The sequence below is a fragment of the Diachasma alloeum genome, unplaced genomic scaffold (genome assembly GCF_001412515.2).
Source record: "Diachasma alloeum isolate Michigan unplaced genomic scaffold, Dall2.0 Dall_scaffold_00557, whole genome shotgun sequence".
NCBI lineage: Eukaryota > Metazoa > Arthropoda > Insecta > Hymenoptera > Braconidae > Diachasma > Diachasma alloeum.
In genome coordinates this window covers 84,251-96,187 of record NW_021680689.1, presented here as the reverse complement: position 1 = coordinate 96,187, position 11,937 = coordinate 84,251, and the positions used below count along the sequence as shown (strand labels likewise).

The following is an 11,937-nucleotide window of genomic DNA, read 5'->3' as shown; positions in this document are numbered from 1 at the left end:
AGAACAACCCCTAATCAGCTGTTCGCTATTGCTATGGCACAAAGGTCACGCGATGCTCAGAAATCTCTCAATTATTTTTCATACTAATCAAACTCTTAAAATATTTAATGGATATATGTTTAAAAAATACATTGAGATTGTAACAGTGAAAGTAACACATGTGAATATTTACGCTTAATTTTAGTGAACAACCCTCTGGACATTTCGTCAATTAGTATATTATGGGTTAATTGTGATATTGAACAGTCGAGTTATCATGAGGATGAGGTGTTGATGATTACTGATGGATCTGGATATAATTCCGCGGGAAAGGTGAGTGAATTGTACGAGTAATATTTAGTCTGTCCGATATTTCCCCAAAATTAACAATTACAAAGTCAATACGTTATAGTGTTGGAGATTGTGTGTCTTCAGAGAACTGTGATTCGAAGCCCAATTGTTGAATAAAAACAATGTACCCTACTTGATGTGAATTCGTTTCGACTGGTTATTTGTATGAAACCGCGTAAAGGTCCAATCAACAGGCATAAATTCATTGCCGAGGGTGTGCGGAGAATCAATAATCATTTTGGACTGACCGTTTTGATAACCGTGTTTAGCGAGATAAATCGAATAAAGTTTGGCAAAATAGTCCAGAGATACTTGAGCGTATTGGCGTTAATGTCGTCCATCATCACCATACGTTATGTACCATACTATTAGGTTGAGTAGTTTTTTTCTACCTTTTGGTAATCTCAATGCTTGTCAATCGTTGATCCAACTCACGCATTCATTGGACTTTTAGCGGATTACTCGCTGGTAGCAGCGAGGAAAAAAAGCGAGAAAAAAAGAATGAAGGGATAGAAGGATATGGTTAAAACGTGAGAATTTTCTGAAATGGCCATTTCTTTTTACTCGACGTATTTTTAACGTGCGTATCACATTCAAACTCTAATGAAATGTATTCATGATATTTCATGTTGTCCGCGGTAGTGGTGGGGGGGTTCGTTGAATTTAGAAGCCCTTGAATCTTGAATTCAGTAACACCAAGTAATTCTCCGAAGAATCCAAGACGCAATGCATCGAGCGTCTTTTCTATTTTTTTACAGATGAAAAATCTGGAATTCGTCACCCTCGAAGACCGGTGAAATCGATATTGGAAATTGGTTGTGGCATGACTCTTCCGCAAACCCTCGCGTGCTCCAGCAGTTGCCATCGAGTCGTGTGCCGGAATCTCGAGAGCGTCTCTTTAAATAATCGAGAGGCTATCCATTGGAGCGTTTTAAACGGCTGCATGCCATTGAGTCAACTTTATTGCAACTTTTTGGCGTACATTCCAGCATCCCCCATGCGCAATCCGATCAGGTTTTAAATTTCAAAGCTTGCCAAAGTTGTTGACTTGTTGTATTTGATTTTTGTTCCACCTCGAGGACTTTGTGTTATATCACAATTTTTTTCTCTTCATGTATGTTAAATTTGTAGGAGAACCATAATATAGCGTAGTCGAGACGCGAGGGGTGTCGGTCAATACATGAAATTTGTTTTCCATTTGATGTATGTTAAATCTTGTAGAGCAAATGGTATACATAATACATATACACGACAGCTGGAGGTTAGGTGATGTTCAGTGGAAAATGTGAGATCGGAGCCGCCTCAACGACACTGATCCTTCACTAAGTTCTCTAATACAACGAGAAAAGTCTTGCTACGCTGGCATGGAACTAAAGCCGTTGGACATTTCTTTGACGACATCGTAAAAGTGCACTCGCCATCGGCGCGATTCGACCCATCGATTTTTCACCCCCGCTTATTCAATGTATCTCTTGCATCGGTATACCTATGTAGAATGCCCCCCGACCCTTGGCCTCAGGTACTGCTAACTCGTATTACCTCTTTTTCGGTTGAAAAACGTCGTCCGAATAAGAGCACCCGTCGTTTTAACAGAGTCACGTCAAAGCCGCCGGCTTACATTACCATGCAACCAAAAATACTATTGGACAATTTTTTTACATGCAGCAGTTGACTATAATGGAAAGAATAGGGTTTGGAGGCGACACAATCGACGGCGGATAAACATGGAGATATAAATTGTATGTCCAAAATATTGTATTGTCCATATTGTATTGTCCAAAAAAGTAGACAATTCAAGGCATCGGTGATTCACCTAAATGTTTCACGTATTATAGACTGTTAATTCCGCATTTGATGCAACAAATCGTGAGACTATTAGCTCGACAGCAAGTATTATCTTGAAAAACGAGTTGTGGTTGAAATCCTCACACTCAATCGTCACTTGGCAGTTGAATTGAAGCTGCAGAGCACATTGAACATGAGACATACAATAATAAACCGCGACACAATTTTCCCTTGGACAAATGTCGCAATACATTGTCTGCGGTCTATATTGGAAAATCAGAGGGGAAAATGGATTATTCATGATGAAATAAATACCAGGAGTGAAGGAATGAACAAGTCCAACAAAACAGTGTCAACATCTGAATGGAATGAATGAATGGAGTTGATGAAGTTAATGTTCAGAGGAGCCGGTCTCCTCGTTGATTTGTATGGGGAACCATGGTAAATCAGAAGCAGTAGTCCATCGGTACACCAGCACCAGCCACCAGCGAGTCTTAATTGTCAAATGGGTAACCAACAGAGAACGAGCATGTACATTTACATGTGCATTACGACATGGTAATACCATCGTAACTGTGGAGTCACCACTGGTGGCTTCCTCTTTCTCTCACCTTCCAACCCTCCATTTCAGTTGGTCCACAATATTGCATAGGGCATACTGGCATTCAGCCAAGTCCTGTAGTAGACTCTATGTATGAATAGTCTCTCTCTCTCTCTCTCTCTCTCTCTCTCTCTTTCTCTCTCTGTGCAGCTATTCCATACGGATACTTTTAATCTGTAGTCCAACTGGGTAAAAACCCTCCAATAATCCAGTAGATGAGTGGGTAGTTGTGGGAAAGTTAATAGCAGCAGTCTCTTTACTTACAGAAAAATAATTTCAAAATCGTTGTTGAACACTGGTAGAAAAAAAATTGAAATTGAAATTTCATGGAAAGAGTGATAAACAGAGTGATTTCAAATTTCATTGGAAATTTACAGTTTTCATAGATTTTTCCAAGAAATTGTATTTCAAAATGTATGACAAAATGGTCATACATTACGAAATCCTAGCGTGTTTATAACGCCAATGCAGCCATTAGTTACTCGTGTATTTTCCAGTGGATCAATAAGCCCGAGTTTACTGTCCACGCTTCTAGTATCGTCAAAGCCGAATATTTAACTTAGTCAACTACACGAAAATATGGTATTACAATGAATTAGCACGGCCATTGATATTTCTTTTTGGTATCTATTGACTATTGCGACATGCGATGGGCTTTGAGTTTTACCAATGCAGTGCAGCATAGTAAGCTGGTATACCTAGCGTTGGAAATTGTTCGGTTGTGCACACCATGTCCACATAATGTATAAAACAACATCCATTGGATTGTTGCATGGCTGAAGGCACACGTGCATACAACTTTGTTGATTTCCTTTATTAAAAACGAAAACGAAATGCTACTGCATTGAGTCGTCAACTTTTATTTTTCTCTAAAAAGAAAAAGGAAAGTGTTAGCCGCCGCAACCTTAGAAGAAAACTTTTGTAAAGCATTTCCAACTTTTTCGTTGAAATTCCTCGAATGGAATGGGAATTTATTCATGTGGAGTATCAAGTTTTTCGTTCTATGTACGAGGATAAATCCACCAGTCCAATTCGTTGGGGCGTCGATCATACGAAGTGGGTGGAACTCTAGGTGGTTTACGTCTATGAACTTTGTTAGAGGAATAAAAAACGCAATGTCTGCGACAAGGAGAATGTACTGAATTTTGTTGTGAAGAAATGGGAGAATCTCGATGTATATACGTATACGTATAGAGATATTGTCGTTTGTGGTGGAGTATGATGGATGCATTGCGGAATTCTTGGAGTTCAAGTTCCATGAATATCCTGAGCTCCTCTCATAGCTCTCGAGATGGAAAGGTTGGGTAATTTGTCACATCTCGTCGTGGGTCCGTGCCTATACCATACACTGGAATTTCAATACTGATGTGACTTATCTCTGAAGATTTTGGGATTTACAGTATCATTCGTCTGATATGACCGGGATGTGCATAAATTCTCATGTTATTTATGCAATTTCACACAGTAAAAATTCGCCTTGGAGTGAAAAACGAAAATAGTATTCACCATTGAAATTACAATTATGAAATGTCACGAAGCTTTTGTTCTCCGAATAAAGAAATGTCGCCGTAAATATCAAGCTTTGCAATTATAGATAAGCATTTAAGCATCCCCCTTAAATAGAAAACATAATTAAGAGATTAACTAATTTTATGGCTCGTACAATTACTTGACTCGTTATTTTCACCAGTGAGATAATGAGATCGGTTTTTCTGTTTGTTACTCCTCACTCACTCCTCAGTCGTCTCGATCCAACTTGTCATAAGTGTCTAGATGTTGTCATGGAAATGCTCTCCGGTTGCTTAAAATGATAATTATACGGTTCTGTGACATCGCTGAGATAACTTTACTTGACAGTTCAGTCTCTAGGAGCAGTATTAACATATTTTCTAATTTTGCTTGGGATGCGAGTTGAACGATTGTATGCCAAACTGGATCAACTCCCTGATGTACAATTTTCAAATGTCACAAACATTTCAGTAGCAAAGCGGTAAAGGATGATAAGTCGGTTTTGTTTCCGCCGAAAATGAGTTATTAATGGAAAACGATTCTATATATTGAATCCTGAATTTCATTCTCAACAATCATCCAGCGAAATAAGTTGACCTTGAAGTATACCTTCATTCTCCTTTCATGGATATTTTTCATATTAATTTTATTGAAAGAGAGTTGAAAACTCCACACCGTGTCTTACTGAAGAACAAAATAAAAGACACCTGCTTGCGGGATGCTCTTGAATAATTACTGGAATTTTTACGTTATACGTACTCAAATGAGACAGAATATATTCTGCTTGCGGTTTAATGTTTCAATATTTTTTTTCTCCTTTTCAGCAGGGATTGCCCTCTATTATTCTCAAAAATGTGTCTCGATGTATAGAAATTCAAGGAGAATCGGAAGCAAGACGACAGTGAGATGGCTCACCAAGTATCTGGCATTTTGATAACGAGAGGAGACACTGGAAAAATGGGGCTTGAGGCACTTGTCCACAAGAAAAGAACAAGAGACCGGAATTTTTCTCCATCTTTTACTTATCCTCTCTCTGTGTCTCTCTCTTTCTCTCTCTCTCTCTCTCATCATTCCAGTTGAATGGACTATCGATACTTGTTTTGTAGTAATTTACCTCTGCATCAATATGTCCTGCAAGAAGATTCCAACAATAGGTATTTTAGAATAAAACTAACCGCAGACTAGGATATTTTAAATAATGAAGGGATCTTTTTCCCGTTGTTATACTATTATTATCCTTCTTCTCTGTTGATAAATTTCCATTTAACATTTTCTCCTCTAGTAAGAAAAGAAGTTGTATGCTTCAGGTGGCCAGCTTGAATATTTCATTCTGTTAATCAGACTCTTTTCTCCCTTCACCGTTTACATTATTTTCTCCTATTTTTTCTCCCTTTTTCTTTTCCTTCCATTCCTCCTGCCTGTCATGTACCACCCCATGGTTCAGCCTCATGGCTGTTCCTCCCCCTCATGCAAAGTTTATAACTTTTCTTTTTCTATACTGTAACATTCCGATTCCACTACATTTACCAAATACGTCCAATTTATTCCAACTGAACTGACTTTCTGCATTTATATTATCATACAAGAGGCAAGTTTGATGAATTTTTACCCTTTGTATGTATACCTTTGTTACTACATATTTCCCAGTAGATTATGAGCCATCATTGAATTCCCGTCACGGAGTGTCAGCGATCTGTCGGATTTGTGCGACATTTCACGACTCACTAGTGACAAATCGTTGATCGGAAACACGAGCAAGGTTGTAAATCGTATAGTTGGGTCGTTCGTCGCTAATGACCTAATCGCGCGGACGTCCACGTTCTCTCGTATTTCAAATCCTCCGACTATCACTCACTGAGGCTCGTTGATGTGTGCCTTGAATCGACGAAATGTAAAATAAAATATTGATTCGAATGAAGTAATGGAGAGAAAATGGAGGTGGAATGAAAAAGAAAAAAAAAGAAAAAAAAGATTGAAACAAATATGTAATTTTGCTTTCCTTTGAAATTCGTGACGTCTCGCAGTTTGGCTGTAAAAGTATATAGCTAATCGGCCGGCTCGGCTGATGTATGCGTGAGCGTCGACGTTATTCGTGGAAGCTATCGTGTAACACGGTCACGAATAAGGTGAAGTCATATCGAACGTAGTTTCCCAAAAGCGATTATATCTCATCCGGGAATATTAACGGCACTAGCGTTATCTCCCCAGTGCGGTAGGCTCATCTTCCCATGCATGTACATGCACACACAAAGCCCCTTTTCGATACTCATCATCATCATTTATATCGCCACTTCATACACACAGTCTGTATGTATAGAGATTATATCGGGGGATTATATCGAACGATTGACACAGGATTTTTTTCTACGAAAGAAGATGAGAACAAAAATATTGTATTGGCATGGGGGCATGGCTTGAATCCTCGGACCTTTTAATGAGATGAAAACACCTCGTGATAAAATTTCCGTCAATGACACAAAACAAATAGTGCACAATGAGAAAGTTTATCTCCTCTCTAGGAGTCTCTCCCATGGGCGTCTTACAATTAGCGAGAGCACAGGCCCTCTCCAGCCTCCTCTCGTTATCAAAATAATTACGATTCGGTTCACGGAACTGGGCTGATTCGCCAAGTTTCCACTCTATCGTTCGTTCGGAAGCTTCGCCCTCTCTCGCGGCAAAACTTTTACTTCTCGCCTATACCTCCAATCCGGCCCTCTCCCCAGAATTCTGAGACGCTCCCTATTATGCTTCGCTACTCTCTATACGCGCAACCCAAGGCGTGCAATGACAGGTGGCTCGGCTCACCCGGTTAAGCGATATGTTTGTAACGCCCTCCTTGCGGCGCATTTCCTTGTACTTGAATATGCATATGCATGCCATATAGAGTAAGTCCAATTTTCGCGTGATTTCATCATCAAGAAACGTAATGTGCAGATTTAAATCTAAAAAAAGACGATATTTTGCAATGAAAGAGCTGCAGAACGGAGAATATCGTGAATTTGGATTTTATTTATCAATAATCCTCCTTGAAATTCCTTCCTTTTCTGTCTCGAAACATACACTTCCCCAATAGCATACTAAATTTCTATGAATTCTCTACATCTCCTGGTAAAAAAAGAGTTATTGATCCTGTCACAAGAACACTCATGTTGTACATATTTTCCCCCGGGTGATTATGCTCTCTGTGAGTGCCGGTGTGACAAATATTGTGCTGTTGATTACAATTCAAAGCAAAAGACAAGTATGAAACGCATAAAAAAGAGAGAAAAAAATGCACGTATCGAAAAGCGCAATGTCTGTGCGAATTTTCGTAGTGTGAAGGAGTGCTGAGGTTAATGGCACTGGGGGGGTAATAAACCGTAGTTACAACGATTGCGATACGAGAGGTAGCACGCGCGCACCAACTTTTCGAATCGAGTCCCGCAGTAACTCTAAATATCGAACCAACTGCCAACCCCTTTCTCCTCTTTTTCGATTAGTATAGACGGTCCGATTCTCTGTGGCCAACCGCACTGTTTCAACCCAAAAACAAATCTGTGCATATATAGAGATGTAAAAATCAAAGAGAGAAAGAGAGAAATGAGTTTTTCAAAGGGATCTGTAATTCAACCGTATGAAAAGAGAAATCTCACGGATTCCGGGGCATCGATCAACTTCTTGGCTGGTTGCTTTTCGAGAGCTATACCAGGTCGATATTGCCTTCCACTCGATTGTCCATCCAGCCAACCGTACCACTGAGTCAAAAGATATATATATTTTTTCTTCCTTCCAACAGACCACGATATCACTGAGCATTTCCAACAGTTAATTGTACCGACAATATCACTCTGTTCCGAATTTTATCACTGTAACAGAATGCAATTAATTTTGAAATTACCTATAACGATTTTTAATGGTTAGAGGGTGCAGGTGATATTGATGGATGTCATAAAGACCATTTTTTGCTGGATTCACTGTTCAAGAGGGAGTGTACTGTGCACTTTTCAATTAGGGAAAATTTTAGCTGACCGCATGTGTAAAATTCTAGTTACACTCGTTGTACACAGGAAAAACCTGGTAGTGGTGGTCACATTGATGCTCGAGGGGCATTAAGACCTCTCTCTCTTTCTCTCTCTCTCTCTTCTACCTGCAGCAAACTCGAAAATCCTTTTTAGCAAATCCCCATTGTACAGCTTCATTTGAAAAACTGAACGAGCCTAGAGGGTTTTGCAACCATTCGCTTCGACTGCCGTCAGCAACAACATGTATGTATTTTTGATGGCAGCTCACTGTATTTTGTCCTCGAGTATAACGGGTATATGGATATATGTAGAAAGGGAGGGAGCAGGTCCCTTCTCAAGTGCCGACTCAATTGGAAAACTTTTTTTTGTCTCACATTAACTCATCGTCCATCTCTTGAGTAGTGAGCTCGTTTGAGTACCCCTCAACACTGCTGGGGCGGAGGATTCATGTAAAATTCATTTGGCTTACGGTAGCAGCCCGGTGGATACCCATCAGACAACTCAAGTGCAACAAAGAGAGCACTGATGGTGCTAGTTCAACTTGCATTCAATGTAACCTTGATTTCCATGAGATTACTTTTTCATCAATCGACTAATTTTTTCTTAGATATTTTTCAACACTGTTGGAATACAAAATAGTCATACTTATCTTTCCCTTTGGAAACTTAATCGGCCCCTCGATCACGGATACTAAAGAAGAAATAACACGGTAAAATGCAGCAATTTGGGCGCCTTACAAGTTTTAAATCGTTTACATGGAGATATAATAGTGCAAGCAATATACATATATTTAGATTTGCAAATTCAGAGCCCGCGCCTTGAGAGAAGACTTATCACCGTTGCCGGAAGTGAGTTACCCGTTTTCCTTCTAGCGACACTCGAGGTTACCATTCTCATCTTGTTGAATATTTACTCGCTCTACGCTTTCAGTGCTAATAAACTAGTCTCAATTCCCCTACCATCACTAATTATTCCGCATACCGTTGTTACTTGTTGTCGTCATTGCACTGGTATTGAAACATCAACGTCTAAATATTTCACTCGTATATTAAGTATTATATTAATTACTGATCTTGCACTGCACCAGCATAAATACATTGATTTTACATTCTCTGTCAATAGACAAAGAAATTCTCTCGATCAACTATTAGAGAAACTCTTTATTCATGCCGTTTTCATTTGCATTTAATTGGAAATGCTGCATGTTCCTTCCTTTTTATTCTCGAGAAGAATTTATGTGATTTGAGAAATGCCAATGGAAGAATTTCACTATATCCGAGTTGAAGAAGAAATGTAATAATAAGAAAAGTTGAATAATTAAGAATCACCGGTGCATATAGAATCTTGAGTTGAAGCTTCGTTAATATTAAATTTCTTTGCAGTTCCAGTGATATTGAGGGTATAGATTGCAATACTTATCATCAAACTATTCTGATGAGGGAATTACAGATGTAATGCAATTGTATATTTTTCCAAATCAAATATGCCACATGATATTTTTATTTGTTATCGAGTACGAGTAAACGTTATCGATTGGAATTCTCTTTGATGTCCCTGGACAGCTTAACGCTTTGTAGCAACCTATAGGATAATTGACCTCGTTTGAATCACCGAATTCATCTACACAATAAATTTAAAATACATACATAATTTAAATTCAAATAATTGTCATATAAGCCGTGTATAGACAGTAATTACAAATGTCTTTATCTTTTTCATAAGGTTGCCGTGTATGAAAAAAAAGAAACGTAAAAGCGCAAAAGCGGATTGGAAAATCCCTTGAAATGGGGTTTCTCAATAATACACGAATGTATGGCTTGTATGCAGCTCAATCTATTTTAATAGTAGCATGCATGTAAGGTGAATCAATAATGCCTCAGCATATAACATGGTGAAATGAATATAGCCCTGGAAGTGACTTCTAGACCGGAAGTATAGGATCTTTTGAAATAACATGTGCACTTTCATAAAGCCAAGGCACTCTGCCAATACCGGGCATTCACATGCCTCAGACTCCATTATTGTGACTCCATTTTGGATTGGTGTCCGCTGATAGTGCGAGAATAGCAAATGGAAGATTGGGATATTAATCCAAGTGGTAACTCACCGCAGAGTCGCGCTTGGACGCTCACTCTCCTCCCAATGGGCTTGCTTGGTCTTTTCCCACAAAACTCATCATCCTCTAGTGATTTATCCCACCAAGTACACTCGAGTTAACTTCTCTTGCTTTTCGGCTTTTTGGTACTAAAGAGCATTCAGCTAATTGCAGCAAACTGTGTTTTTTCATCTCCCAATCACCAAATTCATTTTCCAAATTTTTCACAGCTTTTAATGGAGACATTTATCCACATGAATATCAAGATTATATTGGTAGAAATGCCTTGAATCTCATCCATCGGTGTACATAAGCACCTTCGAGTGGGTCTCTGTGCAATCTGCAGGTCCTCCACCTTTATTTATGTATAGGGTTGCATAGGGAATATATAGAATTGGTCCTTTAGTATAGTGAGTGAGTGGGTGGGTGGGTGGGTGCGCATGTACAACGCACAAAAGCGTAAATTGAAAGGACACACGGCTTGGTGAGAGGTTTCAACGTGGCTTGAAAGGTTCATTCGGTATCTTTCATACCGGCATTAGTGCATCTCTCTCAAGTTGATCCAACAATACCCGCCGCCATCACACCACCTCTGACCCATTAAAACGAGCGAATATATTTAATTACTCGAATATATTCGTTCTCCACTCCAATTGGCTGCCATTTATCTCGAAGGATGTCTCAAATTCCAGATAATTGCACTTCCAATTATGAATTCCATCCATTTGCAATACATTACCTAAAATTACCTCGACTTGAGCCCAAGTGAGTAAAGTTCACTGCGATTCACAGTTAATTATGTGTGGAAAGCAACGAAAGTGGAGGGCGATGAGTTTCCAAAGTTGGAACCTTAAATAACAGTCTGACGGCAGGTGGTTATAAAGCACTATATATATACATTATACAATAATAATACAACTGAAAACCTCACTCCGTAGTATACACTCCGCTATATTTGAGTAGGCCATGGAGTCAATCTACTTCCGTACCTTGTCACTCGAATTTTCTTGTTTTTCATCCCCTTTCTTCATTATACATCGTGCCCACCGGTAAAAGCCTCACCTCCTACTCTTTCTACCTACATCCGGCAAACTCAAGCCTGAGCTTTGTACCTTTTGTTTGACTTGAACTCCTAACTACTCCTTCTACTATATCCAACCTTATATTTTACTTTTAACTCATCCCCCTCTCAGCTCTGTTGACTGGTGGAAACTATCGAAAAGTAAGTAGCGTCGTTGGACTGTCAGTTACTTTGCTCTCACTGCGTGCACTAGGTACCTTCATCTTGTTCAATTCGCCATTTAATTTTCTCTCTCTTGAGAGAGAGAGAGATATCCAAGTTTTATTTGAGTAAGACTTGAGAATTTATGATCAATCAATTGCAACATTTTTTTCACCTTCATCACACAATTCATGCATGTTTGATGAATTTTAATGGTGTTTAAACTAAAGTTACAAGTGGCAAACTTTAGTAGAAGAATGAATTAATGAAACGCACCTTCAAGGCATCCGAACAAATAACTTGAGAATACTGTGGTGAGAAGAGACGAATTTTTCTTACCCCCGAGGACACAAACGTAATCCAAGTGGAATAAGTACCTCCCCCCCCCCCCCCC

The 11,937-nt window shown here is 39.2% G+C and overlaps 1 protein-coding gene across 1 annotated transcript in view; it reads left to right on the top strand.

Annotated features, from left to right (window-relative positions):
* The first annotated feature begins 44 nt into the window (after window positions 1-44).
* LOC107043220 overlaps window positions 45-11,937 on the top strand; it is a 49,931-nt gene continuing 38,038 nt past the window's right edge. Inside the window, exon 1 of the mRNA XM_015264606.1 lies at window positions 45-312. Coding sequence (XP_015120092.1) covers window positions 284-312 — 29 coding nt within the window. The 5' untranslated portion in view covers window positions 45-283. The remainder of the gene's footprint in view (window positions 313-11,937) is intronic.